Genomic DNA, 15,465 nt, shown 5'->3' with positions numbered 1-15,465 from the left:
AAACGTGACCTTTGCTTCCCTTATCTGAATGATGGACATCTTGACTTTAAGTCTTACAAGAAGACCAGGGAAGTGGCAGGAAGAAGAAAGATAGGAAAAGGTATCCAGAGTTGAACAAACTATGAGATTTTCTCATCATCTCCAACCCAACTCAATTTCTAATTAAGCTAAACATCAGGGCTTAATTAGCACAGTTTCTAGTAGGTGCTTAATAAATTCTGGATGACTATTTTCAAAATTCAAGGTAAAGACATTAGGTCTCTACCCAGATAAGGGTAGCAATTGCCCTGTGAGAGTTTTGTTTCCCTTGATCCTATGTTTGAGTATCTTTCCAGTGGCAAAGGGGAAGACTTCAACTGCCCGCAAATGGAGCACTGAGATGCCATATGAAGGTATCCAAGACATCTGGCAACTAGATTAAATTTGCAATCCTAAGGTAGACACGGCAAAAACAAATGTTGGAGATATGAAAAGCTATGTCAGGAAAGCAATCCACTCCATGCAGAAGCCTGGATCAGAAGGGGAACCAAGTCTTAGATGGCCCAAGAAGAGGCCACCACCTCCTGCGGCCCACAACACCACATGTAAGGAAGACTCACCCTCTTCTTCAGCACTGAGAAGGTAGCAGAGCAGCTTGTACAATTTCCTGAGAAACAAGAGGCAGAAGGTCATCCTTTCACCTGACCTAGTCCTCCCAACTCTCTACCTGTTCCTCTGTGTTGCCTATTTTCCCTGAAAGAGTAACATTCAAAACAATTTCTCAAGCTAGTCATACTGGCTGATAAGAGCTGGCTAAAAGACACACCTTTAGCTCCAAAGCTGAGCATATCCTCCTGAAAGCCCCCAAGAGCCAAAGGAATGGTTTCTGCTGAGAAAGAATAAGTGGGCCTTGAAGATACTGCATCCCCTGAAAGCCCATTTCCCCTGTCCCCCACCACTGCCAGCAAAGCACCTGCCCTAGTTCCCTACTCATCCACTGAACCCTCGTGCCTGCCATGAAAGCCTCTTTCTCGTCATAGCCTAGAGAAGTCACTTGCCTGCAGTACTTAAGATATCTGCCTATAAAAAGAGGTAAGCAAAAAGCAGGCCTGACAAAACAGTGTTTCTGTCTGGGAGGAGACGTCACTTCAGAAGTATAAAGTGTGGAGAATGTGTAGGTGTCTCAAACGGAACGAAAAGTGCCAGTAACCTTGCCTGCCAAACCTGACCAGTTCCCAGGGCTGCTCCTTGCAGACTGCTATGCTTATATTCAAGGAGGCAATGTCCCTTCCCAATCTGAGGGTCCCATTTCTCCCTCTCACCCTGAAAATCCCCAGAAATAATTCAAATTCTCTGTGGTATGCACTGAAAGGGACAATATTCCTACACTGGAAGCAGAGAGGATGAGGAAAGAAGGAAAGCCAGAGGGGAGAGAGCTACTCTAAGAGCTCAGAATTAAGACAAGAGCCCAAGGCTCCAAGTACAAGAGAAGTCTATTGGCAATAAAGAAGAGAAGGTAAGACTGGGAATGAGAAACAGCACTGGCCAGACGAGAGGAAGTTGGTCACTCTTTGCAGAATCAAGAAGAGCCCTTCTGCTCAGGGTACAACCGATCAACACTAGACTTAGAAGGGTAGACCTGACACAAGTCTTCTCAGCACCCATCTGTCCCCTTGTCCCAGTGGGAAGGCCCACTAAGGAAGGCAGCAGTAGACTGGGGCTGGAAGCAGAGCCTATAAAAGGGGCTAATCAGCACCAAGGAAGATCCGAGTAGAAAAGCAGAATTAAAAGGCCACACCAGGCTGAGGGCCAGGGTGCGCTAATGTGGTGGCAAACTTTCAGCTACAGTAACTCCAACATGGAAGCAGAAATGAAGACATTCCAGAGAGTTCCAACAGAGAGAACTACCTCAAGATTTCCTCCTGGGGATCAGAGCAGCAACTATCATGGAAGGCAAGAGCCAGAGCAGCAGGACATTGAGAAAAGGCTACTGTGCCTCTCCTCTCAAAAATAAACCAGAGACCAGAAAGGAGGGCAACTACAGGTGCAGAGCCTGGCATGCACTGTGACACAAGGCCACTGTCACAATTAGGTTCACTTAAATGTTCTTCTTGGTTAGAGGATTAACCAGGTGGAGAGAATGGGGGAAACAAGGGACTTCTGTCCAGAAATGACTGACAAAGAACCAAAGGCATCAATAAAACTTGCTTAAAAAATGAAAAGGATCTGAAACCAAGTTTCCTGGTAAGCTCTCTCACACCTGACCAGGAAGCTCCTCCTGATCCACCCCTGACCTATGGGGTCATGCTCCTGCCACCCAGGAGAGAGCACCATGTTCAAAGATATACCCACAATGAGACAGCCATGCTGGAGCTGTCCCTAGAGCATGATCAGAAACCCAGCCAGTCCTGGGGGGGCACATCATTTGCAAGAGCTCAGACCAGAAGAAAGGGCATTCTCTTTTGGAGAATTCAGTCTAGGGGCAAGAACAACCCAAGGACAGACACGATGCTCCAAGCATCTGATGAAAATGCTGACTGGGCTCTATTTGTTGCTCCATAGACGCTTCTTTCCCCTAGGGCACAAGTTTAATTGACTCCTGGAAATATCTTCTGCCCAGAGACCTCAACTTCTGGTGAACTGCTTCCTCCCAGAACTGTCCACTGAAGGAGTCCTGGGTCAATCAGGTCCTCAGTGCTTCCCAGGCCACACCCATGACTCAGCTCCACAGGGTCCTGTCTCCCCCTGCTTTTCAGCTCCCTTTTATGAGTTGTCCTCTCCTATCAGGGTAGAACCTCCTTGAGGGCAGGGTCCATCTTTCTTTCAGCTTGTACTTGTATTGCCAGCACTTAGCATAGTGCAAGGCAGACAGTAAAAATAAAAATGTTGATTGACTGGCTGCTTCACTGCTGTCAGTAAGCAGTCAGCATCAGTAGCACACCAGGGAGGAGACTGAGGCTAACTTGTGATGCCAAATTAGGAAACCGCCCAAGCCTCTGGTCTAGGCCGTGACCCTACCACCAGTCACTTAGAAAAGACAGCCCCTCTCTGCCATCACTGATGAAGGGAGAGGTGAAGGAACAGCCCTAAGAGCAGCCCTTCACATTCAAAGCTCAGGCACATTTTTCTAGGAATATTCTCCCCACAGGGGTCTGTTCTCTGGTTTACCAAGGCCTCAACAGCAAGCACTACAAATTCACAAGGACAAGAAGTTCTGGCAGCAGCACAGGAGGGATCAGAGAGGAATAAAAGGTCCTTGACTTCCTTCCAAAGCCTAAAAAAAGTTTTTGCCCCTATTTGGAAAGACCCTGACTCCAACCAAATAAATATTTCCCATCTCTATTAATCAGTGTGATGATACACAGCAGGCACCATGGATAGGGAAAAATATGAGGGCCCAAGCAAGACCTTCTGGCACTGAAACAATGACTGATTTTTTAAGGTGAATATGAAGTCAGAAAGATTAGGAATTCACCCAATCAAGACTTCCTCTCTCTCACCCTAAGTCCAGGCTAGAGCCCAAGGTTAGCTCCTGCTCATTCTTCCCAAACAGCTCTAGCACCCTCCAGTGGATGGCTAACCCGAGAAGCCAATCAGACCAGGAAGAAGGAGCATCTTGGCCCAGAACCGCAATAAACCAGCAGGTCCAAGGCTACTGCTCAAGTGCCCATGCTAGGCAAAAGCTGGGTAGGAGGGGAGGAGGCCTCTCCTCTCCCAGAGAAGAACTGTCCAAACCCAAGGTCACATACAGTAGCAGGGAAGTGAGATACAAAGTGCCTGAGAAAGAAGAGAAAGAGGTCCTTATCCATCAGGCTGCTGTAAGCAAAGGAAATCAGACTCTTCTAGTCACTAACTCATTTCCTAAGTCAGCCAACCACCAGCTTATGCAGCTTCGGACTGGGCTACAGGTGCCAAACCTCCTTAATCAAGCTCACTCCAAGTGTGCCCCACTGTGGGTACCATGGGTGCCATGGGTACCACAGGTACTGGAGAAAGAAGGTTGCCTTTCTCACCTCTCAGCCAAGGCTTATCAACAGGGAGGAGCCAAGGTCTGAAGATGCTTCACGTTTCCAGATACCGAGCTACACTAGCCTTTGAATTTCAGTACCCTAAGCCAGGCCTCTCACAGCCAGGCACACCCTGCTGCTCCATATATAACCTTTCCCCAACAAATTAAGGACTGACCAAAATACACGGACCTGAGGTTGACAGTCATTCCACAAGCACATTATAAGCTAAGTCCTAGGAGGAAAAAGCAATGTGCTTCACCTTGTTTCCGTTTAGAACTGAACAGGTGAGTCAGGGTCCTAGGTATTTCTAGAATCTAGGCCTTCTGAAAATACAGTTCACCTCAGAGTCAAATTATTCTACAATTCCTGGGACAGCCTTGTCTGGTATTAATTCCCTTACCTCCCTGAACACTAACATTCAGTCTCTAAAGACAAGGAAGGGCCCAAGTTCAACCTCTCCACTCCAAACTAGATTTGCATCTGTCCCAATTCTAGGGTCCCAGACCTAATAGTCAAATCCCAATCTCTGGAGTGAAACACCACCCACCTTCTCAGCCCCAACCTCCCTCCTCTGACCCAAGCTTCCCCTTGCTCTTTTCCAACCAAATACCAAAATTGTTGGTGGGATAACGTTTTCGGAGCTTCTCAGTGAGTCGAGACACCTTGCTTCGAATCACTTCATTCTTGCTCATAAAACCATTGTCGTGTAGGGCCAGATCATATTCCACATTGCAGGGAGATCCCTCGTCATCCTCCTGTGGGAACAATGCCTTTTAGCCCTGCCCAGCAGCTGACTGGGTCCTGAGACACGTAGCTAAAGTCCAAAGATGGAGCAGACGGTACAAAGCCAGGCAACAGATTCAACTAGCCCAACCATCCACCCTGTCCCCAGATCCCTTTCCCATCCATACAGTCATACTCACCAGCACCACCAAGTGGGTCTCCTGCCTCCCAGAGTGCGGGGGGGTAGGGGGAAGAAGGAGAGAAAAGAAGAGGAGACAGATAGCAAAGAAAGGGGAGAGAGTGCTGCAAGATGCGGACAACTCTAAGCCAACTCATCTTGAAGCTCTAAATGAGGCCCCGAGAGGTTACCCCAGGCTTCCCCATTTTCTAAAACCCATTCTCAGTCTCTGAGAAGTCCTTACTCCATTTGCCTTACCATCAGAAGCCCTAAGGCCCACCCCACCCCCTTCAAGAAGATTCCCAATGGGTTGGTCTATTTTTGAAAATGAAAAAAGTGAAGACATTAAGCCAGTCAACTCTCACAAAATAACCACCAAGCCACTGACAAGAAACGTATTTGTCCAAAGATTTGGCAAGCTATCCATGAAGGTTGTACAGTAATATAAAATCGGACACAAGAAGACTATATTCAAGACCTCACAGAAGGCAAAAACCAAGAACCCCAGAATCAAGAAAATTCATAGAAGGAACAACCCTGGATTTGAGCCCCTCATTTGGGGAGAATAAAAAACAATGAGAATCCCAGAGGTACCCAGGCTATTAACCTATTTGGGACCCTTCATCGATACAGGGCTCTGTCAAAAGGATACCCACCTCAATAGCATCTTTAAATTCTTCATCTGGCTCAGCCTCCTCTGCCTCTTCCACACTGCCTGGTGTGAGATCCTGTGAAGAAAGATCTAGGACATCATCTACAAAGGCAGAGAAGCCAACATTGCTCATTAAGAAAGAAAATATCTTCCCCTGGCCCCATCAGCAAGGATGAGGATGCCTGCTCCTGCCTGGGAAGACATGCTAAAGAAGGAGGTTCTGAGTTAGGAGACTTAGAAAGGCATCTTCATGGGAGAAATAGGAATCAAACCACAATTCAGCCTAAAGAAATCCATGGAGGCTGAGGCCTAGTTAGACTAAGGATTACAAAAGAGCCCAGGCAAGAAGCCACATAGAGCAGTTGGCACATCCCTAAGAAAGTTCACTGGTGGGCAGGTCCCATAGATCCCAGTGCTAGATACTGACCTCGGTGGGAGTAGGGGTTGAACTGCAGTCTAGCAATGTTCCTCTTCCCCCACCATCTGATTCCAGGCATTCCTCAGTGTTCACTGGAAGCTTAGGGTTCATCCGCTGCTGCAGAGTAGCCCGGTATTCTGCCACTACTATCCAGGACAAGCAAGGCAAAGGTACAGAAAAGGAATAAAAAGTGTCTTTGGAGATTTCTCCATTGGGTCTAGAATGTTAGTGCATTGAAATAGCAAGGGCTATTTTTGCCTTTCTTTGTATCCCTACGACTTAGCACACTGAATGGCACACAGTAAGCACTCAATAAATGCTTCCCAATTGATCAGTAGCCTACGTGACTCTAAATTCAGCAAACCACCCCCTATCTACAGATAATGTTCTCACACTACTCTCACCTCAGAATGTCTGGGGAAGAAGAATACCTGATGTTTCAAGAAAGACAAACCCAGATGCATCTATATACATTTAGATTTTAGATGGATCTATGGTCTCTCATCGGCAAGGATGCTCCTCCATAGCAAATCACAGTCCTCTCCCATCCACAAAATTCCTACTCTCAGGTTTCATCTAGATGCTAGAAGAGATCCTGGGTCCTTGAAAGTTATGCCAACTAAACTCAAACTCTGGCAGGTACTATAAAACTGGAAGGTATCAAGTATGGTTCAAGAACTAGTCTACCTTCTCTCTCTTCTTTGTAAAGGAGGGGGTCTATGGGTTCATTGCATTTACCATCAGGTTACATGCAGGTGATATAAAAGCAAAAGATATCAATAAATTTTTTCAAAACAATCAGGAAACTCTAAGAGGAGAAACCATTATGTGCTATTATTAACACTCTCTTGGATGGTTTTGCTTAAATGTTTTCAAGGAACATAATTTGAAGGTGGGTTTCTCTGGATGTTTATTAATGAAATGCCTTGTCAAAATAAAATGTATCAGTAATTTTTTTCAACAAATCAGTCTAGATAAGTACCGAGTGGTCCAGCACATTTTTGCCACCTACTGATGATATTTTTTTGGCTTGAACACCTCATGAAAGACAAAAACAACCTAGACTGTCTCCACAGGGCATAAGGTAGCAGACAAGCTAATATGATCGCTATATCACAAGGTTCTCTAATCTAGGTGGAGTGACTGTTACAAGAAGCAAATCATTCCATTATTATCAATCTCGACATAGCTGATGACCCACGTGCCACATGAGAGAAGCCCAACAGGCACAGGCTGTATCTCAAGGATGAGCATCCATCCTGGGGCTATGAGCCAAGGAACTTATTTGATGGAGTGCTTCCCCCTGGTGGAGCAGGCAGACCTCGCACCAAACCAGCCAGTTATAGGACACAGGCACAAGGTGGATATTCTCACTACAACTGCAAAGGGTTCCTTTCTGTAGCACCCAAAAGAAGCGCCCCACTGCATAGACCCCCGAGAAGGGCTCACCTCGGTAGAATTCCACATTTCCAAGAAAGAGAGTGCTGTTGAGCAGGGCGAGGACCCAGCACAGGGGTAATACATAGAGCACGAAGACAGAGCCCAACAGAGCCCCATAGAATCTGGAGAAAGGAAGTCAAATGGCAAAGGTCACACAACAGCCCATGACCCCTGCACAGGACCTGCTTCACAGTCATGCTGTGAGTGAGGCCAGACAGGGGCCACCCAGCCCACCTGACAAAGGACAAGCCAGGGCTCCAGAGGCTGAGTGATGTGCCCAGGGTCACCAACCAAAGGCAGGGCTACTGCCTGCAAGGCCAGCAAGCTCACCACCTCTTCCACCAAGCTCACCCATTGGTTCTCAGCACCTCTGCCCAAGAACACATTGTATGGCTATACACACAGTGCACATAGATAGGAAAGTTTCCCTTCTCCCTGTACTGAAGTGATTAACTTGCCTTTCCCCATAAGGAAAGTTTTTCTCAGGTTTCAAGTGGGAAAATCATTGATTTTATTGTATTAGTTGCAGAACAAAAGAACTAAAAGGAACCTTAGATCACCTAGCCCAAATGCCCCATTTTTTAGGTGAAAAAACTAAGTAAGAAAAAATAATGTCCGTAAGATTTCACAAAAGTTGGGGCCAGAGCCAGGAGTAGAAGCCCAATTTCCTGACTCCTAATCTGATGCCTCTCTGAAGCATCACTGGGGTTGGAAGAGCTAGAGATGTCTTCAGGGAGGGAAGGATGGGACTCACTGTGAGGACACTGCTGGGTTCTCCCAGTATAGCACTCGATAGACTGACTCACACCTACAGCACAATCGATTCATGAAGTTCTCCAACTGGATCAAGCTGTAGAGGCACAGAGAAGCAGCCATGAGGTGCATGCACCAAGGGTGCCAGGGGAACCTCTGGCTCCATTTCAATAGTAAGCCCAGTAGTAGAGGTCAATGACCTTCTTCAAATACAACTGAAGGATGAGGAAACCAGGAGCAACCGAAAAGGAGGGCGGTGATAGCCCATTTCAATTCTGTGAGCCCTCCAGCTCTTGGGCTCCCACTCTGAAACCCAAGAGCCAGCCCAACCACACTCTGGCCAGTTATTACTCATTCAGACTGCCCCATCATCTCCCATCTGGTGGTTCACACTCACAAGCTCTTCACCTCTGCCACAGCCTCAGGCCGTGACAGCCGGACCTTCCGTAGATCATCCTGCCTCACACTGTGATACTTCCTCCGCATCAGCTCAGGCTCAGGGAGGCGGACCCGGCATACCTCCTGCAAGTAGCCCAGCAGGGCAGGCACAGAAATCAGCAGGGCACCCACTGAGTACCAGGCACCTAAAGGCAAGAGAGCAGAAGGTCAGACAAGTTAACCCTCAAGGGTATGGAGCATTCCAGGAAATGGCAGCTGCCCAGGATACTATTTAGGGCAGATATTCTCTCTGTGGTTTCAGCATCAGTTCCTGCTTTCAAGGAGCTCCAGAATGCCCATCAGAACTCTCAAGACACAATTTTCATAATCAGATTAAAGGGGATGAAGACTGGTCAGTTATGAACTATGATAATCCACTCTGACCTGTAATTTAAAGTTCCCTTAAGTAGATTATTCAAAAAAGTCAGCACTTCTCCTCTGCACTTAATTACAGTACAAGTCAAAATATGATTATTTATGTGAATATGGCTCATCCTCTGGCTAAACTGTTGGCTCCTTGAGGAAGGAAAAACAAAGAAAGTTATGGGAACAGATGTGGACACATAAGGAACTCATCAAATTAGATTTTTTTAAAGACATACATAAAAGATGAAAACAGGAAAGATAAGTGCAAAAGCATGGCATAGTCTTACAGGAGCAGTGTTAGGAGTGCTAAACCTCAGAACAAGCAGAGGTTGGAAAGGAAAGCCAAAGACAATAGACAAAAAAAAAAGAAAAGCAAAGGAAAACCCAAGAAAGGACAGGGCCACCACCCAGGGTATGTGCAGCAATGATAACAAACAATGGACAAAAGGAAGAGCTGCTCAACTCCTATTTTGCTTCTTTTTTCTCTGCCAAGAACAATGTTTTTTTGACTGTAAAGGGTAAAATAAATATGGCTAATAGGGAGGTGACAGCCAAGATAAGTAGGAAAATAGAGAGCAAAATCCTAGCTGCCTTGATAAGACTGAGTGACTATGCCCAACTGAACAATATCCTGGCAGGCTGGAAAGATGGTGGATGTGTTTACTGAGTCACTGTCAGTGAGCTCTAAAACACAAAGAATAAGAGAATGGCTGCAGGACTAGAAAAGGAAAAATAGTTGTCCTGATATCTAAAAGAAGGGAAGGAAATAAATGGGGCCTCCAAATTAAAGACTGGCAAACCTGCTAAAATTCCTTAATCTCTTATTAAAGGGCTAGTTAAGGAGTAGATAGCAAAGGAAGCAATTATAACAAAGTACCAGTATCGAGACAAGAGTAAAAATAAAATGCTAAATAAATATAAAAAAAAAAAGACAGAGGTGGTCAAAGAATATGAACAGGCAGTTTTTAAATGAAGAAACTAAAGTTACCAAAATCACAAGGGAAAAAATGTTCCAAATAACTAATAATTAAAAGATAAGTAAATTAAAACAACTGCAGTTCCACTTCATACCCATCAGACTGACAACAGCAAAAGACAAAAATGGCAAGGGCTGGGAAGAGATGTGGGAGGACAAGCTAATGCACTAATAATTAGTCCAATCATTCCAGAAAGCAATGTGGAACCATGCCAAGAAATCACTAGACTGTGCATGCTCTTTGACCCAGTAAGGCTACCAAGCGTATACCCCACAGAGATCCAAGACAAAGGGAAAGGACCCATGACGTACAAAATACTCATAGCAGCACTTTTTGTTGTAGCGAAGAACTGGAAACCAAGTAGGTGTCCTTCAAGCAGGGAACAGCTGGACAGCTGAGGTTTATAAATGAAATGGACTATTACTGCCCTCTAAGAAACGGCAAAGGTGACCAATCCAGAGGATCTGGGAAGACTTGCACGAACTGGTGCAGAGTGACTTGAAGAGAACTAGAAAAACAACTCCAACTCTGCAACAACAGTTGCTAATCAGGAATTCAAAAGACTGATGCGGAAGCCAGCCCCAAACATCTTGTTGGAGAGCTAATGGACCAGAGTACACAATAAGACCTTTTCTGACAGAGTCACTATCTTGACTTTTGCTGTGAATAACCATATTTATGTGTTACAATAAAGGTCTTTTATAAGGGAGTTAGTATGCAATGATAAACATGAAAAAAAAGAAAAGCTGGAGACAAGTATGAAACAGGATTTGAACTCAGGTCTTCCTGTCTCCAGGCTGTCTCTACACAGCACAAATCCTTTATCTGCTATTCCAAATGCCATGAGCCTCGATGAATCAGCTTTCTGGAAACAAAAAGGGAAGGAGGCCAGGGGTCCATCCATACAGCTGTTTGGACAGCAAGGACAGGATACTATAACTGGCATAGCCCCAGGGGCTGACTGCCCTTGCTCCTTGGTACCTTCTAAGCATGTTAAATATTTCCATATGGCAACAATATCAAAGTAAAAAAAGACACTACCTCTAACTCAACCCAACCTGCAAGTTTTCTACCTCTCAACATATGGGCCCCACCTCAGGTCCCCAAACCAGTTCTTACCCTCATTCAGAGTGAGGAAGAGGAAATTGAGGCCCAGGCAGGTCAGCAGGGAACACACTGGTGTCTGCCACCTAGAACACAGAGAACCTTGATCAGTACAAATGGTGTTCCATTCCTGTGTGGTACCACAGAGCCAGCAAGCAGCAAAGGCAGGACACATGAGATTGAAGAGAAATGGTAAATAATGAAGAGGCTTTTCCTTTAGCCAAGCAAGGGGCAGGGAGAGTAGGGAGGCCTGGTAAGTATGCCAAGGATAAGAGGGGAAAAACCTGTGAGGAACAAGGTAAACACTAATCCTTGTAATGAGAAGAATGACCATCTCAGGGGTGCTTCCTCTGGGGGTCTTGGGGTAGATTTCAGAGGGTCCATGAAATTGTATGGAAAGAAAAATTACACCTTTTTTTTTTTTCAGTAACCTCCATCTGAAATTTGACATTTCTTTTTCTTATTTAAAAGTATTCTTCTAAGAAAGTGGTCCAGAGGCTTCACCAGCCAAAGGGGTCTATTACACAAAAAAGGGTAAGGACCCCCTAGACTAAATGCCCAGGGCAGTATCTACAAAAGCACACCCGTGAAGGAGTATATTTAACCACTTTTTAAAAATTACTTCAAACTACATAACGGTGTGGTCTGTTCAAGTGTGGACTGGACAGGACCAGATGACCTCTAAGGTCTCTTGTAATTCAGAGTTTCACAATTCTATGAAGGGGGTTTTATCATTCTCCTGAAGTAAAGGCCCCTGAGTGAGTGAATTAGGAACACCTGGGGAAGACAGAGTAGTTATGTACATCCCCTTTAAAAGGAAGTTCAGTTCTTCTAAGAAAAAAAAACTCAGAAGAGCAAGATATCTGTCCTGTGATCTCTTGATTGTAAATATAGGGTAATTAGAGCCCAAGAGAGATAAAAAGTGAAAGAAAAGAAGTCGGAAGTCAAAAGCAATAAAAACAAATACAAAAAGACACTTAAGACTGATTAGCCTTTCAATGTGCACTATTTATTCTACCTAATTGGACTATTTCCTCATTTCCCAAATAAAGTTAATTTCTCTGCTTTTATGTAAATATACTTCCTTTGGGGAAGAAAAGAAACAAAAGCTTGAGACTCTCTGGAATGGTATTTCTCTGAAAGCTGTACCTAGTGTCCAACTACCGCCCTCATTAATCCTAATCACTGATAGCAGTTAACAAGGGTAGGACATAAGAAAGCTCCTTAGAACTAACTAATCCTGAAACCTCAGCCTCTTTATGGTGTGAAAGACATTATCCTCCCATGGCAGCCATTCTATTGTTAAACTTTCTTCCATGCTAACTTGTCCCTTCATGAAGACTTTTGTGATGACCGGCTACTGCCCACAGGAAGGGCTGCTTACAGAAGACTGGCCTTTTAGAAAACCATGGCTGATTACACAGATCTGACAGCATCTCTACAGACCAGGGTCAAAAGCCTTTCAACACCAAGTGCTCTTTACTAGCGAAGGAAGGAGAGCCAAAGAACAAGCTTATCTCATACCCTCAGGCTCCCAAAGGTACAGAAATCAAAGACTCCAGCAGATTTGTGGGAGGGGTTTTAACCCAAAATCCAACAATGTCTCCACATCCTCAGTTTTATTTCTCTGGGAGGAAAAATAAAAAGAATGCACTAAAATACTTTAATATGCTATACTGCATGTTATTTCCCCTGCTAGACTGTGAACTCCTTGAGATCAGGGACTGTCTCCTGCATTTCTTTGAATCCTCAGTGCTAAGCACAGTCCCTGATCCACAATGTAGGTGCTGAATAAATGCTTATTAACTGAGGGCTTCAGATTAAAACAGGCTACCTGGTTTGGCTGCCCGGACCAAGGAGTCAAATCTAAGCGATGGTGACATTCAGCCCAGGTTTCTGAATGGCTATTACAGCAACATACAGAAGCAAAATGTGCAGATGCCAGACATCCCTACTCCATGAAGGCCATACCTGAGCAAATAGAGGATCCCATCGCCTGCATCCTTCAGGGGCTCCAAGTACAGAACAAGTCTCTTGTAAAACAGGACCAAATTGAAGAGGTCAAGCACTGGAGGCTTAGGTGGGGCAGGTGGAGGGTCAGGTTGGGCCTCAGGCATGGCAGTGGGTGTCCCCTCTGGCCCACAGCTCTCTTGTTCTAGTGCCTGCATCCTACATTAAGTTAAAATGGAAATATCAAACAACACATTAATGAGGAAAGCAGTAGGTAAGGGGAAAAATAGGGAAAAAAAATCTCCTGGTTCCTCTAGACATTCTATTATATTTACCCACAGATACTCATATTTTTACATTCCTACTCGTCTACTCGTCAAAAGAATAATCTGGTAACTTGGTGGGACCTGTCTGTCATTTCTTCAAACAATAAATATTCTTTTATGAGATTCAAACAGAATTTATCAGCTACCTCAAATCCTTTCTCTAAAGAGGAGGGGAACCTATCCAATACAGATTTCGTTCCCAACTCCAAAATTCTGGATACCTCCCACGACCCAGCACATCACTTTCCTTGAATATCTAAGAGCTAAACCAGAAGAGGCTTAAAAACAGAATTTAAAAATAAAACATTTAACTTTAAAATTCCCACCCATCCCTACCAGTCTTGGGGGGGAACATAGAGCAGGTCCCTCTTCCTCCAGCCCATCACTGTGGAAGGGAATTGGACCAGGAACTGACGCACCCCCTGGCCCAGAGGATCTTAAGAGCAAGAGCTGCAAGCTATCGGCTTAGAAATCACCCAGTTCAGGAGTCCTTGAACGGTCTGATATTTTGGTAACTGTTTCAATCAACCGGTTTCTTTGTAACACTTTGTATCATTCATACTTCCGAGGCGTCACCAGACTTCCCGAGGGGTCAGTGACACAGATCGGGTCCAGCCCCCTCAATTCAAAGACCCAGCGGGCTGAAGCTACTTTCCCGACAAACACGAGAGCCAGCCCCGGGTCCTGGGACTTCCGTGTTCCCGGAACGTCCTTTGGGGACAAATCCAAGGTCTCCCTCCACTTTTCTCCGAGGGACGGACCCGATCATAGGTCACTCCGGCCCGCCGGCCTCGGGCAGCCCTCCAGCCCAGGGAGACGAGGGGAAGGGGAGTACGTAGGGGAGGGGGCCCCATGCCCAGAGTCAGGGCCCGCCGCGGAGCCTCAGCCCCACGTACCCGACCTGCGGCCGGCTGTCTGCGACTCTCGGGGTCGGGCCCGGGACCCGGGCGCTACCCGGGTCGGATGGGGGCCGCCCGGTCAGGCGCGCAACTCCCAGCCCCCCGGGCTCAGGACCTTCCCCTCCACAGCAGCTCCTGTCACAGCTTCCGGAAACCTCGCCAACGTTTTACGCAGCGTGCCTCGTGACGTCAACGCGCGGGCTCCGCCCCTTCCAATCATTGTCCAGACTCCCCAAGGACGGGAAGGAGGCGTGTCCACAGAGGAACCGCTCCACCCCCTCCTCCTCCCAAGATTTTTTGCATACTCCTTTCGGAGGGTGGCCCGCGGTAGCAATGCGCCTGCGCGTGTCTTTTTTTTTTGGAGCCGCTGTGTTTCTAAGCAACCTTCCTCTGGTTTAGAGTGATGTCACCGGGAAGTCGACCTGCCTCCTTTTCCTGGGCTCTTTGAGACTGGATTCACATTTGCCCAAATTGACCGTACTGGGGAAACAGTGATGGAGGGGCGGCCTCAGTATTGGCAGGCGTCTCAAAGATCCTCTAGGCCAAGATCTTCCTGACTTGTTTATTGGTGTCTTTTCACATCGCCGTCACTTCCACCTCCCCTCCTCGTAGCAAACCTTAGAAGTTTGGGGGCGGAGGAGCCAGCCCACACGTCTGCAATAAGCCTCCCCCTGGCCTCCCACCTCCGCAATGGACGGATCTTATGTAATGTGGGGATCTCCAAGAGGAGGAAACTCCCTAAAACGAAGCAGGTCATCCCTTCTTTTTGCAATTTATAGGCCTTAAGAGTTACAAAGAGCTTTTCATGCGTAATCTCAATTAATCCTCACAACATCCTGGTAAGGCAGGTGCTATTAATAGTCATTAAAAACACCACTAACATTTATATAGCACTTCCTATGTACCAGGCACTGTGCTAAACGCTTTACAAATATAATCTCACTTGATCCTTTTGACAGCTCTTGAAAGTAGATGCTGTTTATCCCCATTTGACAGATAAGGAAACTGAGGAAGACAGAGGTTAAGTGACTACTCAAACTCAGGTTTACCTAATTCAGGGCCAAGCCCACCTCCTCTTTTTTTTTACCTTAAGGGGGTCCAGAGAGATCAATGATTTGTCCCTGGCTAACAGCTAGTCAGTAGCAGAGCTTAGATTACAGAAATCCGGTCTCCTGACTCCCTTAGCCAGTGTTCTATTACCACACAGCTACTCCGTGGATTTTAAAGGATTTTTTCCCCCTAGCCCCAAAAG

At 46.0% G+C, this 15,465-nt stretch overlaps 1 protein-coding gene across 5 annotated transcripts in view; it reads right to left on the bottom strand.

The window, feature by feature from the left end:
• Window positions 1-14,382, bottom strand: part of ZFYVE27 (zinc finger FYVE-type containing 27) — a 116,664-nt gene extending 102,282 nt beyond the window's left edge. For 2 of the 5 annotated variants that reach the window (XM_072626752.1, XM_072626731.1), the window contains exons 1-10: window positions 13,651-13,744; window positions 13,010-13,207; window positions 11,054-11,124; window positions 8,551-8,737; window positions 8,155-8,250; window positions 7,410-7,522; window positions 5,970-6,106; window positions 5,547-5,618; window positions 4,600-4,744; window positions 600-646 (exon numbers count right to left, since the gene is read on the bottom strand). In XM_072626752.1, the coding sequence (XP_072482853.1) occupies window positions 600-646; window positions 4,600-4,744; window positions 5,547-5,618; window positions 5,970-6,106; window positions 7,410-7,522; window positions 8,155-8,250; window positions 8,551-8,737; window positions 11,054-11,124; window positions 13,010-13,207; window positions 13,651-13,697 (1,113 nt within the window). In that variant the 5' untranslated portion in view covers window positions 13,698-13,744. Of the gene's footprint in view, window positions 1-599; window positions 647-4,599; window positions 4,745-5,546; window positions 5,619-5,969; window positions 6,107-7,409; window positions 7,523-8,154; window positions 8,251-8,550; window positions 8,738-11,053; window positions 11,125-13,009; window positions 13,208-13,650; window positions 13,748-14,210 lie in introns of those variants that run through there. The other 3 variants (XM_072626744.1, XM_072626761.1, XM_072626739.1) reach the window with 3 other exon arrangements.
• Between the last annotated feature and the right edge of the window lie 1,083 nt (window positions 14,383-15,465).

Source organism: Notamacropus eugenii, chromosome 1 (assembly GCF_028372415.1).
Source record: "Notamacropus eugenii isolate mMacEug1 chromosome 1, mMacEug1.pri_v2, whole genome shotgun sequence".
NCBI lineage: Eukaryota > Metazoa > Chordata > Mammalia > Diprotodontia > Macropodidae > Notamacropus > Notamacropus eugenii.
Note: the sequence above shows the minus strand (reverse complement) of the source record. Positions and strands in the feature narration are given on the sequence as shown.